We start from the raw sequence: 20,461 nt of genomic DNA, 5'->3' as shown, positions 1-20,461 counted from the left end.
AAAAATAATTTTCTGATAAAACCAACATAATAGATAAAAGTGGCAAGTCTGACTAAGGGGAGGTGAATAGAAAAAAAGAAATGATAAATATTAGGAACAATAAAGAGGACATAACTATAGTTGTGGATGAGATTTATTATAATAAATATGTTCTATTTTATGCCAAGAATCTAAAAAGCTAGAAGAAATGGCTTTTCTTGGAAAATGCTATTAAAATTGACTTCAGGGGTAGAATACCTGAGAGATGAATATCACAAAAGAAACTAAAAATATATCGTCTAAGAGATATCAAATTGGATGGCTTAATGGTCAAGTTCTTAAAAAACTTCAAAAGATTAATTAAATGCTAGGTGGAAAGAAGGTAAGCTTTTTAACTCTTCTCAGTGTCACTCACATAACTGACAGCAAGATTGAACAGAAGTATGTATGCATATATATCAAACAGAAACCTCAAAAAAAATTATACTTGGGTATGAAACATAAAAAAATGTCTGACATTAGGAGAAAATTAAAAATTGTTTCTCAGTTGCTCTAGCCACATTTCAAGTACTCAACAGCCACATGTGGCTAGTGACTATCATACTGGACAGTGCAGATAAAGAACTAAGTTTTTTTTTTAACCCCTAACAGAAAATTCTTTCGGACAGTACTAATCCAGATGTTATCAGTAAACACAAAATTACTTAGGTAAGTTGAAATAAAAATCTGACATCATTTCAAATGCTTTTAAATTTTAACTCACCATGAATCTCTTTGATACGAAGTGTATTCTGATGCATTCCGTATTTCAGAATTAACTGTTCCAGATAGTAGAAAGTTTTTTTGTGTAAAGTCTAAAATATAAATTATTTGATCAGTAATTGCCCCCCAAAAGTCATTTATAGGTACAGCACACACATACCATCTACAGATACAGCATACTGATTTTTCAAATAATGATCTTCAAAGATTATCTAAAATGTAATAATGATCTATTTTCAAAGGTGAATGCTTCAGGAATCTAGACTATCCCTGGTACCCATAGGATTTAGAAAGAAGGGAAGGAGGTTTTACTAGCTGTCTTATATAACTGACATAGATGAAATATAAGACATAGGACTCACTCATCATCTTCTATCATTACCTTTTGCCTCACTTGAATCACAGCCTTCCAGAAATCCTTAGCTTCTACTCTATGGCAATCTCCACACATTTGGGACTGAACAACATAATCCACCACAAACACTTGTTGAAGGATAGCACCATTCATCACCTGATAAAGAAAACAGTTACACTCCTTCATTCATTTGGTTTTGTTTAATAACAAATATTTTCTTTAAAAGAACCTTTAATATTTAATTTAAACTTTTTCCATTAATGCTTTGAGCACATCAAATGTCTTCAAATTTAAAGGCATAAAAATAAGTTATACTATTTCAAGAAAGGTATACAGATTTAATTCCTAAGATTTATTAGATTACCATTTCAAATTTTCCTTTAGCTGAAGTGGTAGTGAGAATATTCTGTGTATATTTTACATATGTATATAATTTTTTTGAGACAGGGTCTCACTCTGCCTGTCGCCCAGGCTGAAGTGCAGTAGCACGATCTTGGTTCACTGCAATCGCCACCTCCTGTACTCAAGCAATCCTTCACCTCAGGCTCCTGAGTAGCTAGGACTACAGGCACATGCCACCCACCTCCCGTACTCAAGCAATCCTTCACCTCAGGCTCCTGAGTAGCTAGGACTACAGGCAAATGCCACCCAATGCCACCCACCTCCTGTACTCAAGCAATCCTTCACCTCAGGCTCCTGAGTAGCTAGGACTACAGGCACATGCCCCCAAGACCGAATGACTTTTGTGTTTTTCGTAGAGAGGTCTCAAACTCCTGGGCTCAAGTGTTCTACCTACCTTTGGCCTCCCAAAGTGCTGGGATCACAGGTGTGAGCCACCATGCCCAGGCTATGCATATGTTTATATAGACAAACTACCCAAGGAAAAAAATAAGGAAAACTTCTCAAAAAGAAAATATGCCTTTAAATTAAAGGCTCATTAAATTTTTGTTCCCAAACACAGCTGATCAAAAATCACATGGGAAGCTTTTTAAAAATATAGATTGAACATTCCAAATCCAAAAATCCCAAATCTGAAATTTCAGCTCCAAAATCTGAAACATTTTGGGTTTCTAAATGAAACTCAAAGGAAATGTTCACTGGAACATTTTGTATTTGAATTAGGGATGCTCAACCAGTGAGTATAATGCAAATCTTCCAAAATCCAAAATCTGAAATACTTCCGGTCTCAAGCATTTCAGATAAGGGATACTCAACCTACACCTAGATTTCCAGGCCTCAAAAATGCAGAGTATTTTTGCTTCAGTTATGACGAGTCATTACAGTGATTAGCCAAGTTTGAGAATCACTACCTTAGCCCATGTTTTTACTTCAGTCATTTTCCTAATAAAAATAACTCTGAAAAAGATCGGTAAGTCTGCTAATCATAAGCAATGACTACTCTTACTAGTGACCTAATTATTTCTACAGAAGCTCAAAAGGAAACAAACAGCTAAAATTGAGTGCACTCTTTTCCTTTTAAGCTGTTCAAGCCATACAGTAACTTATCACTAGGTCCTCATTTTCACTACCTGCACTTTAACCACGCTGAGAAAATTATGTACCGCTTACCTCTTTCTGAATAGTCAGTTTAACTTTAAGTCTCTTAGAATGAGGCTCAGTCCAAACAAAGCCTGCATCGACAAGCCGTACCTTCAATAAAACACAAAAAGAAACATTAAGCTCTCACCTGAGGAGGAAAAAAAAAAGGCAAAAGAACAAATCATTAATAAATGGATTTCATAAGATGCTTAAGGAATCTGTGATCAGCATGACTACACACCATCATCATGAAAAAAGATTAATCAGCTATGCAACAATAGCAGCAAATCAAAGGACAATCCAATGACTATATTAATGCAACTGACATAATTTAAGCAAAAAATAAAAGCTTTTATATGGGAAAAAAATTCTTTTCCCTTAAAAAAAAAGTACTGTCCCTTAAAAGGAAATTACATTTTTTGGAAGAAAGCAAAGACCTGGTGATCTCATTACCTATTAGAGATCTCATAAACAGAAGTTTCCACTTGGATTATTCTAATTATGTCTGTGATTTTTTTTTTTAAGAATCAATATTCATTAGAGAAGTTTCATAAACTGAATACTAAATCCACAATTATAACTCACTACTAAATCTGCAGCATCTGCATAGGCCAAAACCAGTTTGCTATATGTGAAAATCTGAATATATAACTCAAGAATGCCCAGAATGGGTGTTTGGGGAGATGGGTTATGGGGTGAGTGGGAGAAGAAGAATGGAGGCTGCTGAAATAATTTGGGCAGGGGCTGTAGATGATCTGAACTGACAGGCACTGGAAATAACAAAAGCAGATTCAAGGGCTATTTAGGAGATAAAAATCCGTAAGATTTATCTGTACAGTCCAAGTGATATAGAAAAAAATCTGTAAGGTTTATTGGTAACTGAATATGGGAAAGAAGAAGAAAACAGACTCTAAAATGATGCTCAAGTATCTGCTTGGACAACTAGGTAATACAATTTTGTGACACAAATAAACAAAGGATATAATAAGGAAGAGATGTTACATTTGATTTCAGACATTTAACTTTAAGACAGTTATCTGTGAGACGCCCAAGAGGAACTGTTCAGTGAACGTTAAGATTCAATTGGTCTGAAGAGCTATGAAAAAAAATCTGGGCTGTAGTTAACAGATTTGAGAGGTAACAGATTACACTTTTATCAAGTACTGTCTGGTGAAAAGTAGACTAGCCACTTACAGTGTAGATACAAAGATGCAACACACCAGAGTAAAACCCTCATACAACTGGCATTCCTAAAGCAAAGCCTAGTAGTTAACAAGCGACGCCAGGTACAGAGGGTGACAGGCAGATTCCTATTCCTTCGGTCTCCATCTGCAGCGGTCAAAACATAAAAAAGCCTCAAGGGCACTGAATAAAACTGATCTTCCCCTCAAGCTCCAACCCCCACCTACAGGAATGGAGAGAGTCTCCTTGACATCCTACTTGGCATTCCCCAACACAACCTCACTATATTATGTGTCCTCAAGGCAACTATGACTAATCAACCTTATTAGTCCCTTTCCTTCTTTACCACAGTCCCAGACGCCTCAGTCACCCCTCATCTCCCATACTCCAATTTCCATACGGTTACACATATTCTCTATTCTGTCCCCATTTAACACTCTTCCCCGAACCCTAAAACCCTTCTACTGTGCCCTCTGGAGCTCAACATTCACTAACAATGAAACCTAAATTCTCAACTTTGCTGAACATTCCCTTCAACTTCTAGATCTCCTGATTAACTCTCTCCCCTGAAGCTGTATGAAGTGATGACTGATATTTCTCCTGTTTTCTTCCTATCATTGAACCAGGCACCAGACAGGTATACTCCTTGCTCTTCATTGCTAATTACAGACCATTCTCCTTGCCTCCTCCTCAAATATACCCAGCTCTGAGTCTAAACTCATTAGACTCTACCACCCACTACTCTCTTTGTTACAGTAATCTGTTCATCTTTGTATCACTTGTTTTCATTTCTCATAAGATTTTAGCTTCCGGCTCACCATCACACTTTCTAATATTAATACCTAGTGATTTCAATATCCACACAGATGATCCCCACAATACCCTGACCTCTCTTTCCATTGAGTTATTCTTCTCCCGAAATATTGTCCACCTTCCTATCTCAGTCACTCATATCCTTTAATTACCAATAACTGCAAACACTTCAAAATCTCAAATTCCAAACATCCTACTCTGACTACCACCTCCTATGTTTCCAGCTTATTTCCTCTAGTTCCTGGGCACCAAAAATGTTTCAAGTTAATGTAATGGACAATCCATTCATTCTACCAATTTTATTCCTCATTCTTCCTCTCTAGCTTCAAAATCAATAATCGTATCTCATGTACACAATTTCCTCGTTCCCTCTCATATTTCACCTTAGTCACTAGGCTAAATTATAAACTGGATTAAATCCAGTGCTCTGTCTGCTCTATGCCTCATCTGTGTAGCTGACGGAACTAGAGAAATAGATGCACACCACACTGACTAGTCTAAATTTTTTAACAGTAACCCTCAGCACTGCCCGGCGTTGTTCAGGTGAATTCTCTCTCCAACTGTCGTAGAGGACCATTTCATATTTTCCACTCTCCTCAAACATCTGTCTAGTAGCTCTTCTCACATAGCTAAGCCCATGCCTCTGTTTTCTCCATTAAAAAAGGAACCAGAGAATTCCCAGAAGCTCCCTCAACACCTTCCCTCCTATTACCACAGATGAACTATCCATACTCCTATCAAGATCAACCTCTAGAATGCCCCACTAGACAGCAAAGATTTTTATTTTCTTCCATGACATATTACAACCTCCCAAAATGGTACTTGGTGAAGAGTAAGCACTGAATACTTGTTGAACGAATGAATGAACAAATAAGGTATGCTTCCAATATGTGCTATATCTCATCTCTTTTCTACTTCTTGAGGCCATCTTCCAGCCAATTATTCAGTCTACCTGCAATTTTACAAAAATTTCTCTCCGTAGTCTAACACTCTCAGAGAACTGACAAATACAATTATATATTCCATCTTAAAAAATGTGTCCTGGCCAAGCACAGTGGCTCATGCTTGTAATCCCAACACTTTGGGAGGCTGAGGCAGGAGGATCGCTTGAGCTCAGGAGTTCAAGACCAATCTGGGCAACACAGTGAGATCTCTGTTCTACGAGGTAAAAAAAAAAAAAAAAAAAAAGAGAGAAATAAACAGAGATCTCATCTCTACTAAAAATAAAAAAATTAAAAAAAATTTTAAAGCAGCCAGGCTTGGTGGTGCACAATAGAGTACCAACTACTTGGGAGGTTGAGGCAGAAGGATCACCTGAGCCCAGGAGTTTGAGGCTGCAGTGAGCCATGACAGCACCACTGCACTCTAGCCTGAGCTGAGACCTTATCTCCAAAAAATAAAATAAAATAAAGACATGTGTCCCTTCTCAAATTTCCCCTTCAACCATTGCGTGTCTTTGTTTTCCTTTATACCAAATCTTAAAAGAACTGTCTATCCTTGCTACCTCCAATTCCTTCTCCAGTTTTCATTTCTACTTAAATCACATGTTTACCATCACCACTAAACAGAAAATGCCCATGTTGGTAAGTTCGTCCACATTGCTAAAGCTACGGAAATCATTACTTGACCCATCAACTGCAAATCACATAGCTACTCACTCCTTCTTACAACACTTACCTTTCCTCCCAGGACATCACACTCACCTAATATTTTCCTCCTACCTCCCTGGCAGCTCCTTTTAGTCTCCTTTGCGGATTCCTCCTCATTACCCATTAAAGGAATTATTCCAGGATTCAGTCCTCCAGTTTCTTTCTTTCTCTTTGTAAACTCCTGAAGTAAACTAATCCAATTCATGACCTTAAATATTATCTATATCTCTAGACCGGACCACTCACCTGCTTATTTATCAACCTGCCTACTCAGTATTTCTAATCAAGCATCTGGTAGGCATCAAAATACCAGTTACAGATGAGCTCCAATCTCCCCTACCCAGTGTCCTGGCTGCTCAGGTCATAAACAGTGGAAGGCATCCTTAACTTTTCTGTCTCTTACACACATATCCAGCTACATCAGTAAATGTTACTACCTTAAAAACAGATCCAAATCTGTCCACTTCTTCCCACCTCCACTGCTGATGCAAAAACATCATTTCTCATGATTATTACAATCACTTACACCTTTACCTCCCTTACATCCATTCTAAAACTGTAGCCAGAGGAATCCTAGTGGTCTTATCACCTCACTACTCTGCCCTTCTCACTCTCTATTTTCACTTTTCTTAAAAAGAATATATGTAAAAGAATACATGTTTGTAGTGGGGTGCTACTGGTAACAACAGTAACATTTAATAGTTACTTCTGAAAAACCTACTCACAAGTATTTTCTGAAAATGATAGCTTTAATGAAAATGTATCTATAAATCCTGATTTTAGCTGTTTAACTTACCTTACTCAGAGGGGCCTTGATTTTTTTCAAACACAAAGCAAGAAGTTCCCTGGATTCTAAAGCACACTGTATCCAAGTTCCTGGTGGCTGAAAATACCTGAAAGAAAAGGTAACATACTGAAATCCAACATCTCTCAGGAAACACAGAACTTTCCATCTGAATATACAGATATAACCCAAATTATTAACCAGGCATAATGAAACCCAAGGTTGAGATGAAGCACTTAACTCAAATATATTTTAATGGTTCCAGAACTTTCAACTGGACTAGTAGCTTTAATTAAAAAGGTAAAATTCTGACTGAGTACGTCACTCTGAAATAAACTACTAAAGTGATCTTATTACTTCAATCATTAAATCACCACTACAATTCCAGTGAGGCTGACAAAGTGTCCAAGAGCCCCTTAAAGCTACGCTCTGAACAACAGGTGAGAATCATCTCAACAAGGCATTAAAATGGTTTATTATGTACTTCTAAACTGCCTGAAAACTTATTTCTCACAATAAAAAGGTAAATTAGTAAATTAAAAATAGTTCAGTCTAATCTTATTTCAAGTCCTTTTCAAATTTTAAATTGTAAAATGATGTATAAAATCTTGGTAAAACCTGACTAAAACAAAACTTAAATCTCTTATGCATGTGCTTTAAGGTTTTTAGTCCAACCTACCCAGGACTTAGTACAGTGCCTGACACATTTTTTTAGTAGGTGCTCAATAAATGTTTGTTAAATATAAAATACTGTCAAATGTGTTATGTGAATGCCTCTTTGCCATACTTGTTAAATAACATACATTTTTCATTTTACATTTCAAGGTTCAATCAGAAATATTACACAAGTCTCCCTTTGTTTATAACTACTTATTTATGTATTTATTGGTACTTTATTTTTTTTTTTTTGAGATGGAGTCTTGCTCTGTCCCCCAGGTTGGAGTGCAGTGGTACAATCTCAGCTCACTACAACCTCCGCCTCTTGGGTTCAAGTGGTTTGCCTACTTCAGCCTCCAGAGTAGTTAGAATTACAGGCACGCCCCAACATGCTCAGCTAATTTTTTTATTTTTAGTAGAGACATGGTTTTACCATGTTGACCAGTCTGGTCTCAAACTCCTGACGTCAAGTGATCCACCTGCCTCAGCCTCACCAAGTGCTGGGATTACAGGCATGAGCCACTGTGCCTGGCCTATAAGCACACTTTTAGAGTTAGAAATATCACCTAATAAAACCATTAATTCTGATGAGGAAATTGAGGCCCTGAGATGATAAATGGCCAAGAGTTTCAAAAAGCTAATTTGTGAGAAAGCCAAGACAAACTAAGTCTGTTTAGTTCTTTATCTAGTACTTGTTTAACTCCATCAGGCTTTTAATAGCAAGTATTTAAAAGATTAACCCTCACACTTGCTAAGCTTATAAACTGCAAACTCCCTGAAACAATAAACAAAGTTTCATGTGTTTGTACACATATATATGTAAATATTTTACAGGAGAGATACAGTTTTCAAATTCTCAAGGAGTCCATGAACCACTCCTTTAGAGACACATACTCAAAAAGTAGAGTCTTAACCCATTTTGGAAATCACAGGCATATAATTTTACACTCATTAGGCAGTTCTGTGTGACTCAGTGGCTTAACAGATATAAATTGTTTATGCCAACAATTAAAGAAAATAAACAGGAATGAAATATTAACTTTCAGAAGAAGTCTTCTGCCTTCTTCAGACCATTCCAGATAGGATTTACTGAATTTGTTTTCCATCAACACAGTTATTTTAATTACCTGTGAACATCAAAAGAGTTTTTAAAACATATTATTAAATTACTCCAAACACAAGGTGCTTTTTATCATACATAGCTTCTAATAACTAAAGAAAAAAAAACAACCTTGTAACATGTCCTTAATAATCTGCTCTCACCCTTACAAACATCAACTCCTATCTATTAACTATATACATCAAATCTATTAGATCCTTTAATGGGAGAGGAACAGATTTAAATACCTTTACACTATCTTTACCAGATTATCAGGAAACACTAGAGAAGTACACTATAAAATGACAAATTATAAAATCTTTGGTGACACCAACAGAAAAATTAAACCTTAATTGCATGCACTTTATTCTGTGTACCTTTGTGTAATCTTAGCATATCTCGGTGGCTCTCTAAATGTACATTCCAACTTTAAGAAGAGCAAAATTGTACCACACCGTACCTTTGACACTGTTTGCAGAACGAAATCGAGACTTGTTTCGGAATACCTTGGCTGATGTCCACTTTACTTCGTAAACAGGCCACACAAATATTGGCAGGATTTGGACTTACTGGGATGCCACACTCACAGCACAAGCTTTAATAAATAAAAGACAAATCTTTCAAATTAGGTTTTTAAAATACACTAGTTAAATTTTTTTTTTAGATGCCAAACAAACAAAAGCCTTCAAGTTAGGCCACAGTATCTTTGTCCTTTTTTTAAAAATGACAGAAACGAAGCAACCTGGGCCAGGCACAATGGCTCACACCTGTAATTCCAACACTTTGGGAGGCCAAGGCAGGTGGATCACCTGAGATAAAAAGTTTGAGACCAGCATGCCAACACGGTGAAACCCCATCTCTACTAAAAATACAAAAATTAGCTGGCCATGGTGGTGCATGCCTGTAATCCCAGCTACTTGGGAGGCTGAGGCACAAGGTTTGAACCCAGGAGACAAAAGTTGCACTGAGCCAGATCACACCACTGCACTCTAGCCTGAGTGACAGAGCAAGACAATGTCTCAAAACAAGAAACAAAGCAATCTTCAAAGATGCAGTAGATAAAGAATAATCTTGTAATATAGGGGGAAAAACACCAAAAATGGCTACAATTCTAAAAATCAAAAAAAAAAAAAAATTCTAAAAATCCTCAATACAAGGCCAATGTCCTAAAGGTTCTAGAGAGTCAGTACTGTCCAACAGAACTTCATGCTGTGATAGAAATGTTCTACTGTGGTCTGTACAAGGTAGCCACTAGCCACATATGGCAGCTGGGCCATGAAAAGTGACTAGTACAACTGAGAAACTCAATTTTTTATTTATTTTTTTAATTTCAATTTACATTTAAATAGCCAATATGGGTCTAAACAAGTCTTTTTCATTAAAAGCAAATGAAACTATATTGTCACATTAAAACAAATGTAGGTACACTGATGAAGAATGCAAATCTTACACTAATTTTAACTTTAAATACTTAAATACAATAAAAAATTTTAAAGCGCTCTTGACTACATTCAATCAAGACTATCCATGAAGGTAACATTTATTAACAATTTGTATATATTGTTCCAAACATTTTCTATGCAGAAACAAACATTCACATTAACTTTTACGTATAAATAAACTTCCCAACTGCAAGTGTAATAGCAAACTTGGGAAAAATTTGAGATGCACTGTTATTCATTATCTCTTGTTGAAAATTGGAAAACCAAGAATCAATTAACAAGGTAACAGTGTGTCAATGGCAAAAACCAAAAAGAAAATCCTGTATCAAAAATATGTAAGATCATTTTGTCTCTTTTTAATTTAACCACCTCATCTCTAAATACTAACCCTTTAAAAATTTATTTATTCAGGGCATACAGAGGACCACAGCCTAGGTGAACAGAATGGTATCACTAGATTAAAACACTTCAGTTGTCTATCTCTAATAAACATTTCTTCAAGTATATCTCTGGACTACACCAATAGAAACTAATATCTAAATCATTTCTAACTGAATTAGACAGCAATATACTCCAAAGGCAATTTAAAAAAAAAGCCTAAGGACTGCTAAAATATAAACATTTACCCAGAGGAGAATTTTTTTTAACACAATATGAAATATATCAACATCTAGAGAGACTGGGTATAAATAAGAGAACTATCATAATTCTAGATGTACTGGGGGCAGAAAAAGCTTGAGATATAGGAACACACTGTCCAAAAGAAAAGTTCGATAATATCCATGGCCATATGGCTAGTACAAACAAGCAACCAAGTATTTAATTTTATTCCATTTAAATTAATTTAGGAAATTTCCAACTTAAATTGCTTGGGGCTTATGCTGACAGAATGGAGCCAGCAGTACCACCTGGAAAGCAAGCAGTTCCTGACAGAGCTAACCAGGCTCTTCCAGAGTGCTGGTTGTCTGGGAGGGTGTGCATCATATTGAAGAAGTATAATGGTGAAACTGAACCCATACCAAGAAAGGGTTCTGTGAAGGGCTTTGAGCCCTCAGACAAGTGTCTATTAAAAGCTACCGACAGAACAAGGAAGATCAGCACTATGCTGAGCTCCAAAGACATTTAAGTTTCAGATGGCTTATTCAAACCCACTGAGCTGACTGAAGGGCAAGGGAAGAGTAAAGCATCACACGAAAGGGAGCCACGTTTCCTGTTTTCACTAACTAGCCACTGAATTCCTATTTTTCCTTTGGCTTTTACTTTTGGCCACAAAACTAGTTTCTCCATAGTTACTGTTTTCCCGTGAGATTAAGGTCATTCTAGACAGAGGACTGCAATGTTTACAGGGTAGTTGTGGTAAGAAGTCAGTTTATTTTAGATTTAGCTAATTGGTCTGTGCTGAACGATTCCAGGATTATCATTTAAAAGTCTCTGTAGTCATCTCTGTGAAGAGAACTGTATCATTAAACCTGTCTATTCATCAGAAAAGAGAGAGAGAGAGAAGAAAGAACGAAAAAAAGGAAAAAAGAAAGCAAGCAAGCAAGAAAGCAAGCAAGCAGAGCTGAGCAAAGCAAATTTGAACATAAATATAAGAAATTGCCCCAGGCGCGTGGCTCACGCCTGTAATCCCAGCACTTTGAGAGGCCAAGGCCGGTGGATCACTTGAGGTCAGGAGTTCGAGATCAGCCTGACTAACACGTAAAAATACAAAAATTAGCTGGCTGTGATGGGACAGGCCTGTAATCTCAGCTACTCAGGAAGCTGAGGCAGGAGGATCACGTGAACCTGGAAGGCAGAGGTTGAAGTAAGCCAAGATCACACCACTGCACTAAAGCCTGGGTGACAGAGCAAGACTCCACCTCAAAAAAAAAAAAAAAAAAAAAGACTCCATCTCAAAAAAAAGAAAGAAATTAGAGCTGGGCGCGGTGGCTCATGCCTGTAATGCCAGCACTCTTGGAGGCCAACAGGAGCAGAGCACGAGGTCAAGAGATGGAGACTATCCTGGCCATTACTGTGAAACCCCATCTCTACTAAAAATACAAAAAATTGCTGGGCTTGCTGGTGTGCACCTGTAGTCCCAACTACTCCTGAGGCTGAATTGCTTTAACTCGGGAGGCTGAGGGTGCAGTGAGATCGCACCACTCACTGCACGCCAGCCTGGGCAACAAAGTGAGATTCTGTCTGGGGGGGGAAAAAAAAAAAAGGAAAAGAAAAGAAATTAAAAATTGATAATTACATTTTAAGATGTTTAAAATTAAAAATTACTACACTGTAATCGCCAATAAAAAACAGTAAAAAGTAAATTTAAAGAGCCACATATGGCTACATATTGGACAGTCCTGTTCTGAAAGGATGCATGGTGACTATTTTAACCCTTTTAAAGGGCATATTTACTAGAACAAGCTTTATAACCAGAAACTAATTCGATTTTCTACAGAAATGAGACTTACTTTTCCCATTTTTGACAATAGAAGCTCCTCCCCACCCAGCCTCAAGCTTTCCCCACCCACCCTCAAGCTTTCCCCACGGTAAGTTTCCCAGGCTCACTGAAGATTTTCACATTCAAGGCGGAAGGAAGAAGTGTCGCACTCACATGTGTCCAGGGCTGCGGTTGGTGGATTCTGTCATATACTCCATCGTTCTGTACGCCTTAAGTTTAAAAAGAAACAAATGAGAATGACGGGATTTAAATCACTTTGGTCTCAGGCCGGGCGCGGTGGCTCAAGCCTGTAATCCCAGCACTTTGGGAGGCCGAGGCGGGTGGATCACGAGCTCAAGAGATCGAGACCATCCTGGTCAACATGGTGAAACCCTGTCTCTACTAAAGATACAAAAAATTAGCTGGGCATGGTGGCGCGTGCCTGTAATCCCAGCTACTCAGGAGGCTGAGGCAGGAGAATTGCTTGAACCCAGGAGGCGGAGGTTGCGGTGAGCCGAGATCGCGCCATTGCACTCCAGCCTGGGTAACAGGAGCGAAACTCCGTCTCAAAAAAACAACAACAACAAAAAAAAAAAACAAAATAAATCACTTTGGTCTCCTCTTTTTCCGTATTCCTCCTGCCTCTCTGAATAATTAACATATTCACAGAACTTCGAAAAACCAGGATGGCATGGGGAGAAATGCCAGATACAGGTGATGGGGAGGAAGGCAGCAAATCACACTGCCATGTGTGTACCTATGCAACAGTCTTGCATGTTCTTCACATGTACCCCAAAACCTAAAATGCAATTTTAAAAAATTAAATTAAAAATTAAAAATTAAAAAAAGAAAAACCAGGAAAGAAGGAAAACCAATTCCACTGGGTAACTTCGGAAAAAATAACTTTAAGATGAGGACCAGAGGATTTCCTGAGTTTCCCAGGTGCAAGACCCTCGGGACACCCAGCTCTGACGCTGACCTCAATCTCACCTGGGTGCCAACCCTGGAGGACCCAGGGCGAGGTCAGCTCCGGGCTGCGGACGCCCGGGCCCTCCCTCTCTCCGCCCGCCCAGGGCCTGCACCGGACCGCCGCACCCCAGACCCACGCCGCAGGAGTCCCCAGACGCCGCCACCCACGCCGACCCCCAAGCCCGGGGCCCGACCGCACGGCTTTGGGGCTCGCGGCGCGCACGCGGACCGAACCGGTTCGAGCCTGTGGAGCCCGCCCCACTCACTACTCAGGGGCCCGCGCCGGCAGCCCAGGTCTCGGGCCCCGGAACCTACCTCACGCCTCCAGACCAGCCCTGGATTTGCTGAAAACCCGACACAAAATACACGCCAACCGTCCCCTCATCTGCCTCCACGGCGGTCTACGCCGCCGTGCAGATCTCGCGAGAGAAAATGCTCGAAATCCCGCGGCGCAAGTGACGTAAAAACGGGCGTGAAAGGGGCGGCGCCGGCGGGCTGAAGGGTGAGGTGAGCTGCCGGGCTTCCGGGAAAGCGCGCGGAGAGAAGTCCCATGAGTTCTTTGGCCATCAGTGACTGCTTGTGAGTTTTCGTCTCCGTTTTCCCAGACCAGGGTTCATTCCAAACCACGCTCGCTCATATATGAGTCTCTTTTCAGCCATCCCGACTGTGACCTTGCTTCTTGGTTAAATGATTATTTTATATAAAAAATTATCTGCAAACAGTACCTTACGCAAAGAAACTTTTTCCCGGGCGGCGCCTTTGTCTGTTTGGTTCATCATCATATACAGACCTGACGCCTGTCTCATCCTAACTGCTGGAATTTATTGAAAGAATAAAATGTAAGGCATAATTATCTGTGAAGAAGTGTATGCAATTTTTAGACACTTTATTAATGTGCTTCTTGATAGGGCACTTAGTATCTCCTTATGACTGATTTATCCCTCGACCCTGGAGCAGCACAGACCATGTCTAATCTTTCTGTTTCAGGACAGCCTTTCAAATATTTGAAGAGTACAACCTTTTTTTTTTTTTTTTTTTTTTTTTTGTAGATCCTCTCATTCTAAATTTCAAGGAATAAGCAAGGGCATTTCTTAGAGGGTCAGAGAAAGCCTCTCATCATCGTTTCTTGCCCAGAATACTTAAGTAGCCTCTCATCTGTTCTCCCTGCTTGCAGACTCCAGTCCATCCTTCTGAAATGCAACTCCGATTTTGTCGCACTCCCTTGCTTTTAATCCTTCAGTCGTCTCTGATTACCTTCAGCATTATTTCCAATTTCTTTGCATGGAATGACCTTTCAGGATCTGATCTCCACATATCCTGTACTATTCCCAAGCACACGCATTCCCAAGCCATGCAGACTAGCAGGTCCTCACAGGAAATAGTCTTCCTTTGCTTCTTCTGGGACTCTGCGCTAAAGATTAAGCCTGAATTAATTTCCTAGTGCTGCTGTAACAAATTACCAAAGATTTAGTTGGCTTTAAAAACACAAGTTTGTTCTCTTCTGGTTCTGGAGGCTACAGGTCTAAATAGATGGGGAGGGCTGACTCTGGAGGCTCTAGGAGAAAATCCATTCCTGGGTCCTTTCCAGCTTCTAGAGGCTGCGCACATTCCTTGGCTTGTGGTCCCACATCATTTTGCAGTCAGGTCTCCCTCTCTTACCCTCCTGCCTCCCTCTTACAAGAACACTTGTGATTTCGTTGAGCCCAACCAGATAACCCAGAATAATCTTTCCCATCTCAAGAAATTTAATATCTGTAAAGATCATTTACCATGTCAGGTAATATATTCACAGATTTCAAGGAATAGGACATCTTTGCAGAGCCATTATTCTGTCCACTGCACATCCTCTCTTCTTCTGACTCTCTCAGTCCCTAAGGGCCAGAGGAGTTACATGCTCCTTCTCTATGTATGGTCCTATGATAACACCTTTATAGGAGGTATATGCCTCTATAATAGTGCTTTGAATTGGATCATAAATTTTCTACTTTGCATGACCTGCAGTTTCAAAACACTGGAGAGCAATTCGGGTCTTGTTCTTCTTGGTATTCCCTGCACATAGCACAGTAGCTGACACAAAACGGACTCTCAATATATGTTGGTAAATTGATTATTCACTTAATACCCACAGCAACTCTGAAAAGACAGTGTTTTTCTCCCTGTTTTTTCTATTCACACTGTCTATGCCCTCAACCAAACACCACTAGGAACACAGCTGTAGTTAAGCAGGTTGTGTCCATTACTCTTTGAAGTAAGAACAAATACACACCATGGAGACCCTTTAAATACCTCAGTAAAAGGGTGTTTAGAGCAAACCTATCATAAGACTGGGGCCTTGGGCAGGTGTTTTCTGGGAGGTCCTACGAAAATAGGGGTTTTTCTATAGCTTGGATGCTATCAGAAAGCAGGGGCAAATCTATGATTGGATGTCTCAGTAAATCTTATTTACACAAAAGGAAGCAGGAGGATAAAGCTGTAATTAGCAAAGAAGTAGCAGTCACTCATTTCGTTGAAGAAAGAGAATGTTTGATATTTTGTGGGTGGCACTGTGAACTTATTTTGGTCTGTGCTTAGGTGAAATTATGAAGTGACCTTGCTTTGTCTCATTTCATCATGGTTTCAGAGTAATCTTGTTTGAGTTTAGTATTCTGTGAAATTATTTATGTCTAATAAAAAAAATCATGGCACAGCTGTGAGTACCAGACCAGCTTCTAAATGTCAAAGGCTGCTCATTTTTTAACACATTCCTTCAGCATTTATTTGATTTGGCTCTGAATGCCACAATGCCAGGCTTGTTAAGCACTTGATATAAAATAATAAACAACACAGACATGGCCCCTGCCCTCATGGACCTTACGTGTTACAGATGAGGCCGGATTAGATTAGGCAATTTGTTTAAAGTCATAGCAAATAAGTGATACAACTGGGACTTGAAATACAGTTTGTTTCTGAACGCAGACCCTCACTGTACCAGCCTACCTGCCCTTCTGAGGCTGAGGCCATCTATTCCTATCCACAACCTTTTGATAATACTCATGCAGTAGAAGGTACCTATATTTTTCTCTCCATCTCCCAGTCCCCACCACTAAGATTTCCAGCTGTCAGAATTAAGTTCTTGATTTCAATTACCTCTGCCACGAGCCTGAATGAGCTTGCTAGGATTGAACCAAGTGGAATAATATTGGCAAACAATACCAGAGAGAAACTTATTTTGCACTTTTTATTTAATCCTCAAATCTCATTTGAAAATAATAGGCAAGATTATTTTCAGCTCCCATAGTCCTTACACTCAGGATATCTATCCGTATTCAAATCTAAGCCTTAGTATATGTTTACAAACTTCATTTCTATGTGTTTGACCATTGTGTTAAAATGGAATTCCTGGCTGAACATGGAGGCTTATGCCTGTAATCCCAGCACTTTGGATGGCCAAGGTGGGAGGACTGCCTGAAGCCAGGTTAGCATGGGCAACATAGAGAGACTCCCACCTCTAAAAAATGAAAAATAAATATAAAACAACAAAATAGCCAGGCATGGTGGAATGCATTTACAATCCTAGCTACTCAGGTCACTGAGGCAGAAGGATCACTTGAGCCTAGGAGGTCAAGGCTACATTGCACTACTATACTCCAGCCTGGGTGACAAAGGGAGACCCTGTCTCAAAAAATAATAAATAAATAAATAAATAAATCTGCTAATCAATGAAATTCTACACAGAACTTTCAAATGCATAGTGTGACATTTTTCACACTATCAAATGTGATAGCACATTTTTGGGTATGAAGATAATACTGGAGAATAGCACAGGGGAGATGTATTAGGGTATCCCCTTAGAATCAACACCTGTGGAAGAGAAAGGACGAAGCACAATAGGGGCTGAGGAGAGCTGTGCTTCCATGCAGTCTAGTGGCAGCCTCAGCTAACCTTGTGGGAAGCTCTGAAGCTAAAATGACCATTCAGAGTTTGCCTGAGGGGGACTTTTTTCATCGATGAGGCATTGGATGTGACTGTCCCAGGAGAAGGACATGGCACTGGGTGATGTTTCTCTCTTGAGGCAAGGCAGTCCCAGAAGTAGATGAAACTGAGGGCTTTCTCTGCAGCACTCCCTGCTGTTGTGGAATAAGTAGTACTTCACTCCTTGAGGGGGATCTGAGCAGTACCTCCTAGCCACAGCATGCGCACGTAGAAAGCAGTGTGCTAGGAAAGTCAGTAGAAGACATGGACTCTAAAGCCCTTGTTTCAAGTTTAAGATTTGTGACCGATAGACTCTGTGACCCTAAGGATTTGCTTTACCACTCTGAGCCTTTCTAAAGGCTCCTTTCCTCCTTTCTAAAACTATGTAATAATCCCTACCTCAGAAAATTGTTGAGAATGGATTGAGATAAGGTACATAGAAATGTTTAGTAAACTCCAAAAAACTATAATGAACATAGGCCCTGTTATTCTCTGGTGAAGATCCTTAACAGGAATTGAGTGAAGCAATAAGAAATGGTTTGTATCTGACACATCCAATGTGTCAAATTTGAAACATTACACCTGTGATTCTACTTCACCCTTAATTTGCAATATAAAGAAATCATTTCATAAACAAAATAAAAATTTAGTGTTCACTTTGTAAAATTTGTTGGGAGTGGCGAATATCTGAGTTACCAGTGGCAAATTGATAAGGGTCTGCAGCAACCTCGATTCTTGCCTCCTCAGCAGAAAGAATTAGACTGAGGGGCATAAGGCAGAAAAAGAGACTGAAGCAAGTTTCAGAGCAGGAATGAAAGTTTACTTTAAGGCTGTAGAACAGGAAAGAAAGGAAAGTACACTTGGAAAAGACCTAAGCAGGAAATCTGGAAGTCAAGTGTGGCGTTTGACCTTCTGACTTGGGGTTTTTATGTTGGTATATGTCAGGTGTCTTGCATCCCTTTTTTCATGATTCTTCCCCTAGGGTGGGCAGCCCACATGCACAATGCCCTCCTCACGCTTGACAGATGAGCAGGTGCAGTGTGTTTAAGAAGTTGTACGTGTGGCCATCTGAGGCTTTTTTCCCTTTTCTGGTGGAATTCACCCAGAAGGTCGTATAACCAGTTAAACTCTGCCATTTTACATTTTAATGCACATACTCAAGCCCACGTGCCCAATTCCTGAGATTTTATTGGAAGTTACTGATTACCAATTTCAAGTGTTTTTATCCATTGGGAAATTGCCTCTCCCTGGTGCCTGCAACCAATTATTATTTTTAGAGAGAAAGTGAGACAACTGTCAAACTATCCTTGATGGTTGCCTGACATTCCTCGTGGGTAGGGGAAGCCCTCACCTGTCCAGCTCATGCCTAATTGCCACTATAACATATTCATTCAACTATACATTATAATCTGTGCCAACTTCTGCCTGTGTATTTCCTCCAACAAAAAGTTTTAAAAATATAAGTAATATCTTAACATAGAATCCCAGTAAATAAATAGAAAAGATAAAATAAAATTACAATAATACTTGAGCAATTTCTCCATTATTACAAATCCCGAAATACGAGTCTGAATTTATAATATTTTATTATAATTTAAAAACATGTAATCACTAAACTATTTCTAATTTTTACATGTTAATGATGCGGGGGGAATAATACTATATACAGGTTGAGAATCCATAATCCATAATCCAAAAATCCAAAATCCAATATGCTTCAAAATCTGAAATTTTTTGAGCACCAACATAACACTCAAAGGAAATGCTCGTTGGAGCATTTCAAATTTGGGGTTTTCACATTTAAGATTCTCAGTCATTAAGTTTTAAACCAAAAGGTATCTGAGACAAGTCTCAATTTGGAAAGTTTATTTTGCCAAGGTTAAGGACACACCTATGACACAGCCTCAAGAGGTCCTGATGACATGTCCCCAAGGTGGTTGGGGAACAGCTTGCTTTTATACATTTTAGAAAAACATAATACATCAATTAACATATGTAAGATTTACACTGGTTTTATGTGGAAGGGCAGGACAACTTGAAGTAAGGTCGGGGGAAACGGGGTGGAGGTGGTGTCACGGGATTCCAGGTCATAGGTAGATTTAAACATATTTTGATTAGCAATTGGTTGAAAAAGTATTTATGAATAGAAAGGAATATCTGGATTACAATAAGGGGTTGTGGAGACCTAGGTTTTACCAGGCAGATGAGGCATCCACTTAGCTTAGCATGCTTTAGAGAGAATAGACTGTACATGTTTCTTATGAGAGTTAAGGTCTGTGTTCATATTCATGCTGGAGGGTTACAATGAAGCACTTGCTGGTGTAAGTCTCAGAGTCCAAAGATTGAGTCTGATGTCCAAGCGAAGGAGGAGAGTCTGATGTCAAGCATCCAGCACTGCACAGGAGGAGAGAGAGAGTCCAAGCAGACTCAACAAGCCAGCTACTCATCCCCCTTCTTCTGTCTGCTTTGTTCCACCCCTGGCAGCAGATTGTATGGTTCCCACCCACTCTGGGTCTTCCTCTCCCATGTCACTGATTCAAGTGTCAGTCTCCTCTGGCAACACCCTCACAGACACACCCAGAAGCAATACTTTACCAGCCATCTAGGCATTCTTTGATCCAATCAAATTCATACCTAATATTAACCGTCATAGATGTCAATTCTAAATTTGGTGTCATTTTAATGCAATTCTTATAAAAATTCTAGCAAGATTTTTTGTAAACATAGAGAAGATTATTCTATAATTTATATGGGAAAGTAAAGGAACTAGAACAGCTACAATTTTTTTTTAAAAAAAGAAGAAAGTGGGAAAACTTAGTTAATTTCAAGACTTATTACAGGACTACAGTAATCAAGATTGT

The 20,461-nt window shown here is 39.1% G+C and overlaps 2 protein-coding genes across 8 annotated transcripts in view; one reads left to right on the top strand and one right to left on the bottom strand.

Moving 5' to 3' along the window:
- Positions 1 to 14,084, bottom strand: part of NMD3 (NMD3 ribosome export adaptor) — a 115,716-nt gene extending 101,632 nt beyond the window's left edge. For 4 of the 7 annotated variants that reach the window (XR_012519160.1, XM_074405595.1, XM_074405596.1 and 1 more), the window contains exons 1-7: positions 13,965 to 14,084; positions 12,855 to 12,910; positions 9,280 to 9,414; positions 7,076 to 7,172; positions 2,666 to 2,746; positions 1,124 to 1,252; positions 743 to 833 (exon numbers count right to left, since the gene is read on the bottom strand). Coding sequence is in view for 5 of the 7 variants with exons in the window: in XM_074405595.1 (XP_074261696.1) it covers positions 743 to 833; positions 1,124 to 1,252; positions 2,666 to 2,746; positions 7,076 to 7,172; positions 9,280 to 9,414; positions 12,855 to 12,898 (577 nt within the window). In the remaining 2 variants the exon portion in view is untranslated. The remainder of the gene's footprint in view (positions 1 to 742; positions 834 to 1,123; positions 1,253 to 2,665; positions 2,747 to 7,075; positions 7,173 to 9,279; positions 9,415 to 12,854; positions 12,911 to 13,964) is intronic. The other 3 variants (XR_012519161.1, XM_074405597.1, XM_039480321.2) reach the window with 1 other exon arrangement.
- Positions 14,085 to 14,137: 53 nt separating this feature from the next.
- Positions 14,138 to 20,461, top strand: part of LOC101042760 (uncharacterized) — an 89,498-nt gene continuing 83,174 nt past the window's right edge. The window contains exon 1 of the mRNA XM_074405605.1: positions 14,138 to 14,228. The gene's annotated coding sequence lies outside the window, so the exon portion shown is untranslated. The remainder of the gene's footprint in view (positions 14,229 to 20,461) is intronic.

Source organism: Saimiri boliviensis, chromosome 9 (genome assembly GCF_048565385.1).
Source record: "Saimiri boliviensis isolate mSaiBol1 chromosome 9, mSaiBol1.pri, whole genome shotgun sequence".
NCBI lineage: Eukaryota > Metazoa > Chordata > Mammalia > Primates > Cebidae > Saimiri > Saimiri boliviensis.
Note: the sequence above shows the minus strand (reverse complement) of the source record. Positions and strands in the feature narration are given on the sequence as shown.